The 17,407-nt window shown below is 43.9% G+C and overlaps 1 protein-coding gene and 1 long non-coding RNA gene across 7 annotated transcripts in view; one reads left to right on the forward strand and one right to left on the reverse strand.

Moving 5' to 3' along the window:
* Positions 1 to 350: 350 nt before the first annotated feature.
* LOC138067841 (uncharacterized) lies at positions 351 to 9,594 on the reverse strand. The gene is made up of 4 exons (XR_011142262.1): positions 9,013 to 9,594; positions 7,221 to 7,300; positions 6,136 to 6,425; positions 351 to 1,976 (listed from the first exon to the last, which is right to left on the reverse strand). It is a non-coding gene; the product is annotated as an uncharacterized lncRNA (long non-coding RNA).
* A 64-nt stretch (positions 9,595 to 9,658) lies between these two features.
* REEP3 (receptor accessory protein 3) overlaps positions 9,659 to 17,407 on the forward strand; it is a 39,496-nt gene continuing 31,747 nt past the window's right edge. For 2 of the 6 annotated variants that reach the window (XM_068950834.1, XM_068950836.1), the window contains exons 1-2: positions 9,704 to 9,809; positions 13,562 to 13,689. Coding sequence is in view for 2 of the 6 variants with exons in the window: in XM_068950830.1 (XP_068806931.1) it covers positions 10,235 to 10,299 (65 nt within the window). In the remaining 4 variants the exon portion in view is untranslated. Of the gene's footprint in view, positions 9,810 to 10,205; positions 10,300 to 13,561; positions 13,690 to 17,407 lie in introns of all 6 variants that reach the window. The other 4 variants (XM_068950830.1, XM_068950835.1, XM_068950831.1 and 1 more) reach the window with 4 other exon arrangements.

Consider the following 17,407-nt stretch of genomic DNA (forward strand, 5'->3'; position numbering starts at 1 on the left):
ACCTTTCCAGCAGCAGGGGCTCTTGCTGCAGGCAGCTTTAGTTTGGGACATCGCCTAGATGTTGCTATTTCTTATGCTGATGTAAGTAGAGCAGGTGCTGGTGAGGGTAAGGAAATGGCTTCGTGCGGGACTACATGACACGCTCAACAGAAAGCCAGCAAGGAGCCTGGGGGGGCTATGAAAGGCTATGGCGAGAGGAGAAGTGGCTAGGTTTAACTATAATGAAGTTAAGCATTAGGTAGGGAAGGAGACTTGAAAATGTTATTTATGGCTACTTATTGTCTGGGAAAGAAGTAGAAACAAAGTGAGGTCTTTCTGAAACTGGTGTGGAAAGAAAAGCTTTCATTTGGGGGGGGGGAACCCTCTTTTAGCTAACTCCTTTAGGTTCTGTAATGTCCTTTCTCCTTTTTTTTTTATTTTTATTTTTACTCATTTTAGCCTCAATCTCTTATTATGTTGCTATCCAAATTCTTTTGCGTTTTTAATGTAACTATCGTGCTTGCCCTATCTCATATCTATATATTATTAGGCACAACTGTTTGATATCAGCTTTCTCAAACCAGTAACTACCTTTTAACAAACTTTTCTGTCTGATATATTTATTTGCGTGATGCAAACTCTCTTTCCTTCTGCCAGCAAACTAGCTCTAAATTACACTAAAATGAACACACAGGTTCCTTCTTATATTTCAGCTACTACCCTCTGGAATTTCTGTGTCAGTAAAGGCTAACGCGTTACTGTTAACAGTGTTCTGAAACTTAGGAATAGCCATTATTTAACAATATCTACCTCTTCAGTAAATAAGGAATTTCTTAATCGTTTATAGTGTTTGGCACAAGATATAAACAAATGATACTACTGATTCCGTCGTAATGAAGCAGCAGGACTACCCTATTTTTCCTGGCACTGTTACTAAAATTAAAACTATCATAAATTTTCTACTGAGCCGATAACTTTTACAATTAACTTACTGTTCTCATTAGGAGTGTCCTAGGGTCTGTCTGTCACATTTGTTCAGGCTATACTTAAAACTAAGGTTTATTCCTGGAAAGGTAATTGATTTTAGTTGATCCTTACTGCAAGAACTGTAATGAAACATTACAGCTTATAAAGACAACCTGAAAAGGCAGACCTACGTAAGCGCAGAGATGAGAAGGGACTTGCTCGTCTTCCGGGCCTTAAGAGCACATTGTGTTTGCTTGCTGATGCGTCATTTAATTGAGTGAAGAGATTGTCTCATAGAGTCACAGAATCGCTGAGGCTGGCGGGCACCTCTGGGCATCGTCTAGTCTAGCCCCTGCTCGAGCCGGGTCGCCTTCAGGACACAGCTGTGGGCAGCATGCTGTCAATTTTTGCATATCTTCAAGGACGGAGGCTCCACAGCCTCTCTGGGCAACCTGTCCCACTGCTCATTCACCCTCAGAGCAAGAACATTTTTTCTTATATTCAGACAGAATTTCCTATGTTTTGATTTGTGCCCATTGCATGTTGTCTTGCCACTCAACACCATGGTGAAGAGTTCAGCTCTATCTTCTTTACGCCCTCTTCTTTACTCCAATTTACTTTGTCCGCAAAAAAGATCTCAGCAATCACCCTTATTTGTGTTATCATCTCCAAGTATACGTTCTTTACTGATGCTGTGATGCCAGAGGCATCCACTTCCCTGAGGTCTCCTCCCTGAATTCTTACCCCAGCAGCACCACCTGCTCTCCTTGTTTCTGTTCTCACTCCTGCTTGGGTCACTTCTTATGTTCCCGTTGACTCTGTGACTCTCTAGGCTGGACAACGTCAAAGCCGAAGCAGGCTCTCGCTCTCTAGTTTGCCGAAGTTCAGCTGGCAGCTACCTCTCCCATCTTCAGCGAGTTGGTTCGGTGGATGCAAGCACAAACCAGTTGCCACAAACAGGGGAGCTCCTTCTGTCCGTGAGGTAAGTCCTGACTACAGCAAAAGGTCTAAAATCTAGAAAAGTGCATACTCTGTAGCAGAAACAGTAAACATGACTGAATTAGGAAAAAAGTTCTTGGAAAGGAGGATTAGAGGAGAAAAGATACCCTCAGTCCTCTGTAGTTTCAGGTATCTGCATAATTGTCGCTTTTCCCAGCATAACAGAGACAAAATCATACTTCTCTGTCTGAATGTTTTCCTGTTGCATATGACTTTTTGGACCTGAAGTTTCTGTTGTTTTTAAGAAGGCAAGTCTCTTCAAATTAGTATCGATACAAACTCTTAGGTGGCCCTGCCCTGTGCTATTTTATAGGACAATATGCAGAAATCCTAAGGAACAATCCGCTTTAGGGTGCACAGGTTTGTAACACTTTGAAAACACCCTCAATACAAGGTCTGACAAAGACATTTTAGTAAGAAACGTGCAGGCAGTTGCATTCAGGACACAAACTTGGACGCAGACTGCACAAACCCGCGTGAGATGGACTGCCCTTCTGGGGCGGGCTGGAGCTGGGCCTGCGGCTCACGTGCTAAGTCCTAAACCCCAGAGCCTCGGGGTGCCTTGGGATGATATTTACCTCAGTCAGAATTTAAACGACTGCCCTGAGCTTTATTTGAGATGATTCAGAAAATGAAAAGGTCTAAGAGGGTGGTGAACCACCTTGCATGGCTACTCTGACGTTATGGATTGGATGGGGACGTTGCCCTTGCAGAAAGAGACCTCAAACAGCCCTTATTAAGCCCATAATTTGGGACTCTCATTTGCCCTAGTCTAATGCAGATCTGCTTGGTTTTTTCCTCTTCTGAAATTACTGACAACAGAAAAACAAAATGAAAGTTCAAGGAAATAATAAACATCTTGCATAGGCCTCAGTCTCGTGCTAACTCTAGTTTCCTCATGTTTTAGTCTGCTTTGAACCCTGTGCCTAAGTAGCGTCCTAGCAGTTAAAGACTTCTGTTCCTCATGCTGTGCAAGTGAACCTCATTATGCAAACCGAGGCTAAAAGCATACATGTTTCACAGTAACTGCTTATCCATTGATGACTGAAGTCATTAATACAAGAGATTTGAGTGATGTTTACAGTTGTGATGGAACTCCTCTGCAGGGAAATAAGGTGAGGAAAAATATTAATATATCCCTTCCAATTTCTGTGTTACCTACAAAAACAAACCTTGTTTCATGACAAGGTTCAGCTCACTTGGATACCTGATTGGTGTCTGAGAACCAAACGGGCCAACAATTCAACCAAACTTTACAGTCATTCAAAACCATAAAAGTGATTGCATGTTTCTTAGATCAGTGATCAAGATACTGAATGGTTAAACATCCATAATACTTCAGAGAGAACTGCGGAGGTTCCTAAGTTTTGAGCTGCGTTTTGATTCTTTTTGTGTGTTATTCCTGCTTTCACATCTCTTGGTGAATTGTTCCTCAAGCTTGGGGGAGAGGATGAAAAAAGAAAGAGCATGTGAAAGAACTGTATCTGCACAAGAATTTGGTGAAAAGGAAGCCACACCAAAACAGCTCCTGATTCCCAGCTTTGAATTGTTGGACTGTGACTGACTTCTAATGTGAATTTTTGATGGCTCACCGTTCTTTCTAGCAACTTATGGGTGAAAATGGGCACACAGAAAAGAGTGGACCTCTGTGGTAAGTGGTGCTAACGTGTCTAGTTGGAGCTTTCTTGACATACCTTAGGTAGCTGCTCCTTAGCCTGTTGCAGAGCGTGAGGAAGGAGCAGCTACCACAGCAGTGCATTTATGCCTGTGAAACCAGCAGTTCTGCCTATTGCTTTTCCTGCCTGCATCACTTTCCGCTGCTCCAGTCCAGCTATGTTACACCAGGACGTGAAACACTCAGCAGCATCCAGACTGTCTAGACAGGCTCAAGGGCTGTCTGCACACTGTTTCTCACGGTGGGACACAGCGAACTTTCCCGAGAGCTTAAAGACTATTTAAGACTATTTGGAAAGAGCCGGTGGCAGAGTTCCTAGCACGAGGCATATCCCCAAACCGCCTCCTGAAGCAAACACAGCGCAACGTGTTCTGGCGGAGATGTCTAGCACTGCACAAAACGCCCGTGCAAGCTTCCCCCTACCCCCTAGAGAGGCTTCAAACCTTTGACAATTATTGCAAATGTTTCAAATAGCTTGTGGTTGTATTCGAGGCATACAAGGCTATATAGTAACTTGCCTTGTTAACTGGTCATGTCACGTTAAAATAACAGGGAAGGGACTAAAGGGTGATTCTTGTTTCTTGCTGCAGAGGAGGGCAGAGACCTTTCTGATGTAGAATCAAATTGTTCCTATTTAAACTGTTTTCCGCTGCATTAACACCTGCGGCACCAACAGACACATCTTGCTGTGCACATCTGTTGGTTTTAGCAACTCTAAACAAGCAAAAAACCCAAACAATTTTCTTTCCATATAAACACGGTGAATTAAGCTGCACTAATCTTAGTCACCCTCTGTACAGGAAGAAGCAAGGGCTTATTTCCTGCCAGCTGGAAATGGACATTGTCCCTAGAAGTTTTGCAAGCTTAGAAAGCTAAGGGGCTGTTGCGGGGCTGAGGGGAGGCAGCCTGTACAGCACCGGCTGCTGAGTCCCCACACCACTGGCGGGAGCGGGAACACAACGAGGCTGATCCCCCCCGCAAGCTCCCTCCTTCCTGAGCTGCTAAAGGTTCATGAGGAGCTTCATGCTAATCCTCTTAATTGCCAGCACTGGGTAACTGCTTAGTGATCTGGGCTCCTTCAAGCAATGTAAACCTTGCCACGTTAAAGGAAGGTAATGCCTCTAAGCCCGGGGAGTATCGGCAATGCCTTCGCAACAGTCACCTGGGCTTGGAGAAGCTGCATGCAAGAAAGATGCCCAGGTCAAAAAGGACAAATAGTTGAATGTGAGTGCCTGATATGATGGAGTGGTGAAAAGCAATACAATTTTGTTAGATCTACTAATGAGAATAAAAGATAGGTGGTGGATTTATTAGCTCATGTCATGTTAAGTCATATAGAGTTAACAGAAACCTAGTTACAATGTCAGCACAGAAAAGCGCTGGAAAAAAATTTGGGATGGAGTTAGAAACCCACCACAAAGTATTTAGGGACTAGAAAAAAAGTTGTACAAAGATATTTGGAGTTTACTTTGTCAAAAGACTAAAAGTGACTTAAGCATGCATAAACCCTTGCAGAGAGAAAATAACAGACGCAAAAGAGACCTTAATCGGTCACTTAAAGCATAGCAAGAACCAACGGCTGGAAACTAAAACTAAAAAATTTAACTTTGATACTAGGAAAAGCTTCCTGACAGGGTCCTGAAGGACTGGTATAAATAGCCTAGAAAAGGTGTGCAATCTCCATTGCTGAAAGGCCTCAAGAGCAGGTAAGACGTACAGATGCCAAAATGACATGGGATGATCCTGGTTTTCTTATCCAGCAGATAAAACCAGAAAGGACCCCCACTTTAAGATTTCTTTTTTCTCTTTTTGCGCTGATGGCCACAGGCTGGTGCACCACTTAGCTGGAGGCCGTAACTTTAAACAAATGGATATTGTACTGAACAAGGTTCTAAATGTTGCCAAAGAATGTATATCTCATCTTCATTTTCAATAAAATCTATCAGCTAGTTCAGAAGGGAAACATTGCTCCTTGATAAAATGCAGCTGGTGTGCGTATGAGCTTAGTCAGCGGACTATAAAGTAGCATAAGCTTTCCATAGTGATCAGAAACATCAAAAGTAGAAGTGTATTTAAAAAAAAAATCTAACAGATTGCTGTAATTATTAAATGTGATACATCACAACTAGCAATGGAGTATAGCTGAGATGATATGACCCAGACAGGAAGGAATAATATGGCTTTGATTTGCTGCTCAATATACAGATTTCAAAATGCAGAGAGAGGGCGGTTTGTCCGATACCGGAGTATGTGTCTCCCGTTATTTAAAATGGGTTTGCTCTCATGAGGCACATATTTACTATGGTGTTCAACTGCAGCTTTTGAACAAGTTAACAGCTCTGATGTCACTGAGCTTGGAGACGAGGGAAAAATAAACTACACAAATCTGCCTAGTGGGACTGGCCCACTGAGATGCGCTCATTTATAACTCTGGTGTGTGGTTATGCTTATCTAAGGGGTAATGTTTGCAGGTCCAGGCACAACAGATTGCAAAATACTTTCTGTCTGTGGCTTACCCATATGGAAGCAGGGGAGCGATAGGTACAGTGCCGCTGCCGCACGAGCGTTTCCCAGTGCTACCGGCAGGCTGGGAAGGCAGCTGCTCCCACAGGGCGCTTCCGCTCACTCTCGCCGGGCTGCGTCTCCTGGATTTTCCACTCCCAAGGGACGCAATAAGCTGGGACGGAAGTCTGGCTGCGGCCGGGGCTGCGAGGCTCTAGGGGAGCCACTCTGAACTTTCCCCTTCCTCTTTGGATCACGTTTCCTTTGAGGGGGAAAATAATCCGAAGGGGGGGCTCTTATGTTTCTGCTCAGAAACAAGGAACACAGGTGTTTAACCCATTACAACCGCAACAGCAATGACTCCTTAAAAAACATAGTATGATTAATCAAAAGTTGTGTGAAAAGCCTCTTAACAGCTTAGTGCATTTTTCTTCAAGAAGAGTAAGCAGATAATATTAGTATTTGTACTTCTGATCAGATCAGATTCTGCTTGAAGTGCCTGATTGCGTTCTGTTACGCTGCAATCGAAACGGGCTCGTGCTGGAATGATGGAAACGCTTTGGGTTTATACTGACAGGAAGGGGGGTTGGATTTCTTTCAGTGAGCTATAGGTTAGAGAAAGAAGATGAGGCTAAGATACAGCACTAACAATTAAGAGTGCTAAACCTCATTCTTTTATATGCTTGGTGGAGGCGGGGGGGAAACTTGAGGCCTGTTCTTGCATTTATTAACTTCTCTCTGCTGGCAAAAGTTTTTCTCTGCAAGGAGTTCAGTCGCCCTATATCCTCAGTTTAAAAACAACAACAAAAAAGGATTTCAAGTCCAAATTCTGTATTGTTGAAAATTCAGTACTGATTTAAATTGTCAGACCTCCCCAAATTCAGGAGATTGACTTTAAAAACACAAAACATGAATTTAACATCTTGAGCTTTCAGGCTTTGCAGCTGCAGGTATATATACAAACAAAAGGGGAACAAATTGGACAAAAGCCAAGAATTTTACTCATGAGTTTAGAGGCAAAAACTTTAAAAGGAATGTTATACAGTGAAAGTTACAATAAAACTGGGAGAACAGCAGTTTACTTTCTGGTTAAACTTACCAGATGAAAAACGAAGAATGCTTCTTTTTTTTTTTTTTCCTTCTCCTTCTCCTTCCTCCCACTTTGGATGCTTCACCTTCCTAATTTGGAATAGTAATAAATTTCACATTAAACACTTATTTCCGGGGGTGGGGGGGGGAAACAACCTAATGGCCGCTTGGAACACTGTCTATGTCTCTGTATTGTAAAATTAATTTAAAAGGCACAGTTGTGCTAGATACCAGCTAGCTTTGCCCTCTTCCTTAGCGATCTGTTGCAGGGTGAGAATGCAATATATGCTAGCAAGAAATGCCATGTCCAGAATCTGGTGCAAAAGCTTCAGCTGCTTTAATAAAATGTCTGAAGCGTTGCCCAACGACCACAGGAAAAAGGGAAATCCCATTAAGGCAGTAGGACTATGGGGCTGTTCAGCTGGTGATCACAGACTACGCTTAATGTCATTTCATACATAGAAAAAATACATGAGAACAGTAAGTATTTAAAGGTAGCATAATGCATACCTTTCAAACTAATTTTTCATTAATCATCAGCTACGAAAATCAGGCCTGCCTAGAGTTTTGTGTTGTTTTTTTGAGAAATAGTAATCTTCACCCATTCTGTTTTCTGTTGTCTTAAGAAATGAAGCGGTATCCTCTTATCCTCTCTTCCATGTTCTGGCTCCAAAATAACGAGCACCTCAGGTATGAATCAGCTAACTGAGAAGTCATGTTGTTCTTAGGCCTAACTGACAACTTTGAACTGTTCTGCGCTTGGAGCTCTTTTAGAATCTGGTTGTATAAAAAAAGCAATCAAAGTGGGAAAACTGGCACTGTGACTATTGCGTGAAAGCGTTGCTCTTTTTGGGGAGCTCAGCGCAGTTGTGCAGTGCCTGACACCCTGCCGCACCCTGATTCCCCAGTGAGCAGCTAAAGCTTTGTCAGAAACCAGTTTCTGTTGTCTTAAGCGTGTCTTAAGCGTTGCTCAATTCCTTATTCCACAGCTGCAAAGTAGGGGGAAATGCTTGTTTACCTGTAAAGATGGTGAAAGCCAAACACTAATGTTTGCATACATAAATTGGATTACATGAAAGGGCTTCAAAGAAAACAGAGGGCAATTGACCTCTACAAGTGAGTCTCCAAACACTGTTAAAACTATTTGAAACCACTTTTAACTATATTAAGTGGCTTTTGCGGGGGGGCCTTAAAAATATCCTATAATGAGATAGCCACAAGTCTTTTCCTTACATAAAAAAAGCCAGACGCGATACTAGGAAGGCATCCTAGGTTTGCGCAAGTGCAGCGCGTGGATTTAATTGCCACGGTGCTCCCTGTGCTCTCGCTGGGCAGGGGCACAGACTACTGTACCCTGCCAAGTGCAGTTCGGGGAGGTCCACGTGGCGTCCTTGCGTCCGTCTGCCATGGGATCAGTACAAATCACCCAGCTCGTCGCAATGAATAAAATCTCAAAACATTCTACGCAATAAAGCGTAATCTCCTTAGCAAGATAAGTTGCTCTTAGGAGCCATCTGCCTTTACCTTTTAAAAAATGCCTCTTTAAATGTAAATTTAGCTTTCCACCCGGGACAGCATTGCCATGGCGACAAAAGCAAGAAAAATAAATAAATGTCTTCACACAGAGCAGAGAGTGGTTTTCTCCCAAACATGCTCCATACGAAATAAAATACGCAGCTATGGAATTCATGTATATGCTTATCCCAGACAGCAAAAAAAAGAGAATCGGCCTCTTCCCGGAAAGGTTCTCTGAGATACCACCAAAGACGTGACTGCTTGCAGGGAGGAAAGCTGTTGCGTACCTGCTCAACGCGACAAGCGCGCGCCGCCAGCCCCCGGGTTGCGCTGGGCGGCCGGGAGCGCAGCAGGATCTGCCGCCGCACAGAGCCTGCAGGCCCGGGGCCTACAACGTCCTCCTCCCAAGCTAACTTGTGCTTTGACCGCTTTGCTGCTCGAGTTCGTCTCGGGCGCTTCAACGCCGGAGAAGCCTGTTGTCCAAGGGGCACCTGCGGAGGGTTCGGGTTTCTGCTTCGACTGACCCCAGCGCAGCGCCCGCTGGGACCGAGCGCCAACCGGACGGACGACGGTGGCGGGCCCAGCCAGGAACCCCTTCCTCCCCGCCTCCTGCGTGACCCAACACAGCCACGGTCCGTACCCCCGAGACCCAAGTCCCTGCCCGTTAAAAACACCCTTCACGTCTGCTCCTTTCGCGGCTCCAGCTGCAATGAAACCTTCCAAACGCCGCTGTTACTGCCGGGTTCACGGGTGCGTTCACTTCCTCCCCCCCCCGAACCGCTCCCAGCCGTCCGAAGGCTGCGGCGGCCGCAGCAGCCCCGAGGGCAGCGGACCACCACACGGCCGGCGGCGACGCCCCGTCCCTTCCCGCCCAGCCCGCCTCCCTGCCCCCAACGGCGCCGCCGCGCACGCGCGCCCCGCCCCGCCCCCGCCGGGCCAATCAGCGCAGGCGGAGGGCGTGGCCCGACCCGCTGCGAGGCGGCGGGGCCATTTGGCGTCGCGCTCGCTACGGGGAAGGGCCGCGCCGCGCCGCCGCGGCTGCCGCCGCCGCTATGGTCTCCTGGATGATCTCGCGGGCCGTCGTGTGAGTGCCGGGGGCGGAGGGGTCGCGCTCTCGGTCGGGTACCCCGAGGGGGACGGGGGCGCGCCGCCTGGGGCGTGGGCGGCGCTGGGGCTGCCGCCGGCGAGCCCCTCCCCCCCGCGGCGGCCGTTAGGGCGGCCGTTGGGGCGGCCGTTGGGGCGGGCCGCGCTTCCGCGCGCGGGGCTCGGGAGCTGGCGTGCTGCAGCGCTGCGCTCTTGTCTTGTTTTTTTTCCCTTCCCCTTAAAAAGCGCGGGTTGGTAGGAGCTGGGGTTTTAGCCGGGGGGCGATGGTCGTACGGCAGCGGTTGTGGTGTCTGACGCCTCGGAGGGGCGCAGGGCTCGCAGGAGCGCCCACGAAAGCGGCGCCGGGCGACTGAGCAGCGCGGCTTGTCTCTGCCAGTTGCGCTGAACGGCTCCGGACAGGAGTGCATGTTTCCGGTAGCTGGAGAGCGAGTCAAGAAGTGCAGGCTGGTAGAGCTTGTCCCCCATAAACGGTGAGCGTTGCTATTAAATTGTTGCAAATTAACCTGTAAAACCTGGTGGCTAACTGTTTTCCTCTTTATCTTGTAGCAGAGCTCAAGGGGCTGGAAGAACGTTTAGGAGCGTGAAGTGGGAAGCTGTAGCGAGCGTAGGGCATCAGTAGATGAAAAAATAAAATGACCATGTTACCGCATAGATTAGTCTCTAAAGTTGAGACCTTGGCAACCAAAGAGGCAAAGTTCTTAGGCATCAAGTATCATCTTAGATGTCTGTCCTTCAGTTAAGAAAGAATAAGGTCCTGTGTGACTGCCAGTCTTTTTCTTAAACGTTGTACCATTTCTTCATGAAACGGGAGGGTCATTTTTCCACTGTGGAAAGTGAACAATATTCCCCAAAATAAATACTGAATAACATGTGAGCAGCTGAGTCTTCCTCACACTCCTTAACTGCATAGTTCTGTGCCCTTGCTGGCCCTAGTGCTCACTGGGTCTTTTGAGTTGATTTGCTGAGTGTGACTTTTTGCCAGGCTAATGAAATGAATCTGCTCACAAAGCAGTCCAACATATGTCTGAATGGGTGCAAAGCACGTAGCAGGACAAACATGCCCCTTAAATGGCCTAGTGTGGCTTCACCTGAAAACTAAATTTGTTGTCAGGAAGCCTTTTTGTATGGTCAAATACAGCTTCTTGCTGTGATCTTGTCACCTAGATAAGGTTCTAATAGTCCTTCTGCCTTTCTACCAAACTCCCTGCGCCTTTTCATGTAATTAAAACTTACTAAATAGAACATCATTGTCCTGGATTGGCAAAGGAGAACATTAGTTTATGAAAACAAGGCTGTAGGGGAAAAAATTGCTGCTGTGCAGTCTGTTAATATGGGCTTCCCATGAATGGCCCTCAGTATTAGAGGGAAGCTGAGTATGCAGACTTCCAGTATGTCCAATGTAACTGCTATTTCCACCTTTGTTACGTAAAAACACAAACCAAATAATTTTTATTTTAAACAACTTAAAACCTGTCAGCAATGAAATTCTTCTTACTCTACTAAAAGAACAACAGCTGGAGCTGAGCACCTCAATTTCTAATGACCGAATCCTTGTTAGGTTAGTTGTTATTCCACGGAATGAACTGCTGAGGGTTTTGTTGGTGTTTTGAGGGTTGGGTCCTCTATGGGCCTAACTGACAGTACAGGGAATTAAGAGAATGGCTATTCCCATCAGCAGATTTATTGCAGGAGGCAATAAAGGGCGGTGTATTGTGCAGCTTGGCTTTCTGGTTGTTGCTGATAACTCATATTTGTGTGTTAATTCTTTTTACTAAAAGAGTATACCTAATACTCTTTATAATATAAACTCCTCTACCTTCTTGTGTCCCCATTCCCTAGTTATGGGGCTTCACCAATTTGCCAGGGTGCAGTTCCCCAAGGGGATGGTAGTGTACAGTGCATCCAGAAGGGAATTCAGACAGTTTGACTTTGCTTGACAGTGAATATTCATGTTGAAAGGGAAGTTGAGGAGTAGCACGTAAATAGGTTTAGTATGATTGCAAGAGTCCTTCATTTACATGGTTTTGAGTATGTCTTCCTTGTCCTCTTTTCTCCGTACCCGTTATGTTGCCTTCCTTAATTTGATGCTCCGTTTTCCTTCCTGGTCTCTTTCCAGACGTACTTGTTCCATTGACCTTGTTTCTTCGACTTTTGCGTTGTGAGTTGGGAAAGAATATCCTACTTCTTCTTTTAACCTCATGAGAAGATGAAAATATTCTTAACCACAAAAGTGGTTATATTCTTAAGTAGCTGCTGAGACCTGATGTTATCTGTTAGCCATGTAGTGTGTTAGTTGTGGTGTGGTGACTTCCTGATGTGTAGGAGAGCCATGGATATGCTAAACTGTCCACAGACAAGTCCAGAAAGCCCCATTCTAGTATTTAGGTAGTCAGCAGGAATCCCTGTTGTCTTGATTGGTGATTGGAAGGGGACAGCAATTGTTCTAGCTGTCACACAGTCCTCTTCTGGCTGACCCTCTCCTCTTTTTTTCAGAGCAGCAAAATCCTCTTTTGTAGGTATGTCACAGTGCTCTCTGACTTCCTCCTATGGAGGGATTTGTTCTGACATTTATGTTTGTTCCCAGCAAACTGACACTTGGTTCAGTTTGAGAGTTTGTAACTTGGGGTTAATCAACCCTATTAAAAATAGTTTGGCTAAAGCTTTAAAGAACTAGAAAATGGAGCTAGTAGGGAATGTATGTGTATTGTCTTGAAGAGTCACACACAGACTAGGGAGTGGTTACAGTTTACTGTTCCACATAATAATTGGCAAAACTATGCTTTAATGAAATCTTTTTTTTTTCCTTTGCTGTCAGAATGCTGCTCACTCACGCATCTAAATATGAGAGATACTTGGTACTAACTGTATCTCCTCCTTACTGTGGATGTGCAGAAGACTTAAAACACGTGACTTGTATATATTTTCATTTTGAAGTTTTTGTGTTTGTGGGCTGTTGGTTTATTAAATATTGGTACTTAGCAATTCTAAAACACACTGGCCATTGCAACAGTTCTCGCAATGATTACTGCTGGGGTTTTTTTCCATTCTTCATTTCCAAAACCACCAAAAAGATAATGACTTGTCTGATACCCCCTGAAGACATCTTAGTGGTACACCTTGCCAAGTCTGCAGTCCTTAATGGCGGGAATAGCTTTTAACCTTGTGGCTGCTGGTCTTGCTATCTTCTAATATAGCCTTCTAATATATGTCTGACTTAGTCTGCTTTGATTGCTCATTCTTCTCATTCTTAGGGCCTGAGCAATTGTGTACGCATCAGTTGCTCAGACAGGGTATTTAATAGTAAACACACACTGAGTACTTGTCAGTCACAGCCTGGTATGGATGAGATCAGACTATCCTTTTGTGCCAAACAAAGATGTGAAGCTTCCTAAATACAAAGTAGATGGCCATTTTGTTCTTACAATCTGTTAAAGCAGTCTGCCTGCTGTAGTCTGTTAACTTTTTTTTTTTTTTCCCCTTCTTTACTTAAAAATGAAAGTTTTCCCATCTGGTGTCCCTTTGCAACACTCTTTCCCCTTGTATTTGTAAGTACCTGTTTTCTTTTTGGTTAAGTCTCTTAGTTGGTCAGCAGCTTTCCCTGTGCTGGAAGGGAGAGTTGCAGTGGTTCACAGGAGAATGTGTTTTTCTTAGCTACAGGTGCCTTTTTTTTTTTTTTTTTTTTTGTCTTCTTGTACTTCTAATGCTTATCTCCTTCTCTCCCACCTATTTAAGAGCCTTGGAAGAAGCGGAGAACGTAAAACTAAAAGACTCAGCAAGCAGTCCTCAGTTCTGGAATTAAGCTCCTACTGCAACTACGTTAAACTGGACAAAGATTGGTAGAAATGGGAGGTGGCCTAGAGGTAGAGTTAGACTTTTTCAGCTTTTACTACATTTCAGACTAGAACTGCTTCCTTCATGATAGTTTCCGTGATGTTCTTTTACTTTACTTTTTTTTTTTAATTGTTTGAAATTTCTAGATATCCAACTGCACCTAGAATTTGCAGCCTATTCTCAGATGTCCCATAAAGACATAGCTTCTGTGTTGATTGGGTAAACTGGATGCTGTTAGATGCTGAATGCTTTCTAGTATCCTTCCAGTTTTAAGGAAGGTTCCAGTTTTAAGATCTATAAATTGCTGCTGTACGTGTGCGGGGCAGGAGGGGGGGGGGAGGAATTGCTGTCACAGCGTGAGTGACAGAGGTGGAGAGATGTGCTGAAATGGCAGTCTCCTCACAGAACTGAGTGTTCAGTCACCATATATTACTTACCCTTGACGCTTCCCGATTAAACAGATTTAACTGGCGTGCTGCGGGGAGGGGCGGTCCTGCCCTTTACCCTTGCCTCATCCTCTGCTCTCCGCTGGGTCCAAAAGTTGTGTGGCCGTAGGGTTGTTTTGTCAACCCAGCTGAAAATTAGCATGCTTGTGCCAAATTTTAGTCTCTTATTAGTGTCCGTGGACTGAACTAGCTCACGCTACTGTCATGTAGTTGCTAGATCCTGTGCAAGTGATGTGTTGAGAATAAAAAGCTGCAGGAAGAAAGCAGCGTTGTTGGGTTTTTTTTGGCGTCAGCTAATTGCCAAAGTGGTTAAAACGTACTCTGAAACTACATTCTTCACCTGCACGTTGCTGCTTATTCTCTAGTTCCAGTAACAATGGCACACTATTCCAACTCAAAAAACCAAAAAACTCACCCCAACAACCACAAAAACGCCCCAAAATCTGACCTCTTGTTTGAAGGGTTCTAAGTACAAGTCTAGGGATTGAGTGTGTTGTCTTGCAAATAATTTTAAATTATTGAGCAGTGAAATCATCAAGGCACTTTCCATAGTTCAGCTTCCCGGTTTTGTAGCCTGTATGTAGAGCAAAGGTTGTCTGCTCACTAAACTGGACTGGTAATACCTAGTCTGTAAGTTAGTACTTGTCGAAAAGACTAGCTCTGACGTCTTGTTAGAGATGTGTGTCTCCACTGCCTGCCTGGCACGCTTTTCCTTAAATCAGTGTTTGCTGTGCGGTCTAGCTGCTCTTTTCTCCTGTCTTTATGGGATTCTGTAGCCGGAGAGCATGTATGGTCAGTGTTCACAGCCTATAGCACGCTGGTGGACTAAAGCTTGCTTGAAACTGCACAACTAGAGGCATGCTGTAGAGACTGACATTCTTTCTTAATGATCTTGGCATGTACTCTACTGTAAAACGTGCTGAAATTCACATCTGTGTCCTATGCCTTTAGATAAAGGAATACCATGAGCTGCATGGCCTGGCATAAAAGAACATTCCTAATTAAAACAACCTCTGCTCTCAAAGCTTGTTTTTAGGCTCTTGGGCATTTCTGCAGCCTAAATAGACTTCTCTTTCTTGGTCATTTTGTATGAAGAGTTAGCTCCTGATATGTTCATATAAGGCCATCTCTGGGGAAGGTCTTAAGACAAATTTGGATAAATAAATTTCTTTTTTTAAAGAGGCTTTTAAAAAAAAAAAAAAAGCTTTGAGTGCTTTTAATCCTTGTCCTCGATAAGAAATTGTTCAAAAAACGCACAGAAAACGTGTCTGGGCAAACACACACGTTCTGGGGTTTGATGTGTAAAGAAGCTTTCTCTAAGCTTTTCAACCTTCCCCATTCCCCCTCCCCCCATTTAAAATCAGTTTATCACTCATTTCAAAACTTAGTATTATGTGAAACTATTTTACTTCAGGCTGTAGGTTTTGAGAGAGGGAAAACAGCAGAAAATATTACAGATGAAAACATAAAATCTTTGTGGATCTTTCAAATTTTAAAGACCAGCAAAATTGGATTGTAGCAATTTCCTGCCGGCCAAGTGAAGTTAGGTTTACTGGAATCTAAGTATGAAAGATGTATTGCAGGTTTTGCTGACCAGACTGACTTTAAACTTGACTAGCCCAGGAGGGACAGAATGGCTAACTGATGAAATGCTTTGGTATGGGGGGGGGGGGGGGAGGAGGTAAAACACCCCATAGTGGTTAGCTCTGTACTGAGCCTTTCGTCAGCCAGCACGCTTAGCTTCTAGTTCGGTTTACTGCTAACACAATAGGGCACTACTTTTGTTCCTCTTGTGTTTTATAGATCATCTACGAGCATCAGCATGGAAGTGGGTTTAAATAGATGGATTTTTTTCCCCAGTGTTAATAACTTTTAAAATATTGCTCCCATATCCTGAACACAGTTGGAGCTTGCATTTGAGGCTGAAAACTGAAACTGCAATTTCTTCTTCTAAAAGCACCTAGGATTTAAATGCAAGGATTCACAAAGAGAATAACTTTTCCTGAAGTGAAAAGTCTGACATAATGCTTTGCTTTCTTTAGCTAATAAAGCTGTTGGAACTTGTCCTGCTGGAAGGGAGAAGTAGGAAACAGTTTGTTCTTGTGCCTTCCAACCACTATCTGTTTTTATTCCCCCCCACGCATGCTTTTTTTTTTTTGGGTGCAACTCATTGATCAAGACTACAGAAAGGAGAATGAGCAAAACGGTCACCAGCTTAGAGCTCTCTTGACTAGCTTTGATAGTAACATTAAGTTAAACTGTAACGTTGAGAAAAGTTATTTCTCTGGCTTTGTGCTTTCTCCATTTTGTCTGCTAATTCTTTTTTCCAAACTTGGACTCAGTCTGTTGCAGAACACATGATTTTCTTTATGTCAAAAAAGCATGTCTAGTGTTACTGAATTTAAGCATATTTATTATTAGACTATTTTAGAAGCCATAGAGATGTTGACTTATTTACACATGAACAAGTTAAAGTTTATTTGGAAGACAATCTATCCACAGAAACAAAATATGTATATTTTAGATGATTGCTTTAGCTATTGTTGTGACATTAGTTTGTCATAGATGCAATAAACGCAAGTATTGGTTTTACTATGCTATTATACAACTTCTAGTGGTAGTTTTTCTTGAATAAAAGTTCATCTTGAACGCTTGAGACCAACTGCAATTTGTGTTTGTATAAAGAGGATAATGTGAAGTCAGGCAAACATTAACCTTCCTTCACGTTTGGAAAAAGACACTTCTGAAAAGCCACACTTACGTACACTCTTTATCGTCTGGGTTCTTAGCCTGTTTCTGTATCACTAATGAAGTGAAACTTGTATTTGTGTTAATTGAATTCGCCTTTGAAAAATGAGCCTTTGGTTGGTTAGTGTTGTATGCGTTACTAGTGTTTAAGAACAAAGCCTGCCCCTCAAACTACTTTATTAAAATGCTGGTCTCTCGAGAGACATAAGTAGTTGGGGGAAAGGAAGAAATACGAAGGTAACTTTCAGCATGATACCCCTCATGTTAAGTTACTAATGCAGCTGCCTGAGGCAGTCCAGTAGAGCTTCTACTTGCTGCTTATTCTCTGTTCTTGACTTTTGGTGCCTAACAGTGTATTCACAGTGCTTCTTCAAGCACACGTTACAATTGAGGAAACTTGCATATTTTGGAATGACAGATCCAGATGTTGTTTTAATGGTATCTGCCAAACACGTACCTCATGGAAGAAGCCCCTTCCTGCACACAATGGGGAAGTTTGTGCCTTTTTTTTTTTTTTAAATGCTCTGAGAGTTTCAGAAATATTGTTTCTTTT

The sequence above is a fragment of the Struthio camelus genome, chromosome 7 (genome assembly GCF_040807025.1).
Source record: "Struthio camelus isolate bStrCam1 chromosome 7, bStrCam1.hap1, whole genome shotgun sequence".
Lineage (NCBI taxonomy): Eukaryota > Metazoa > Chordata > Aves > Struthioniformes > Struthionidae > Struthio > Struthio camelus.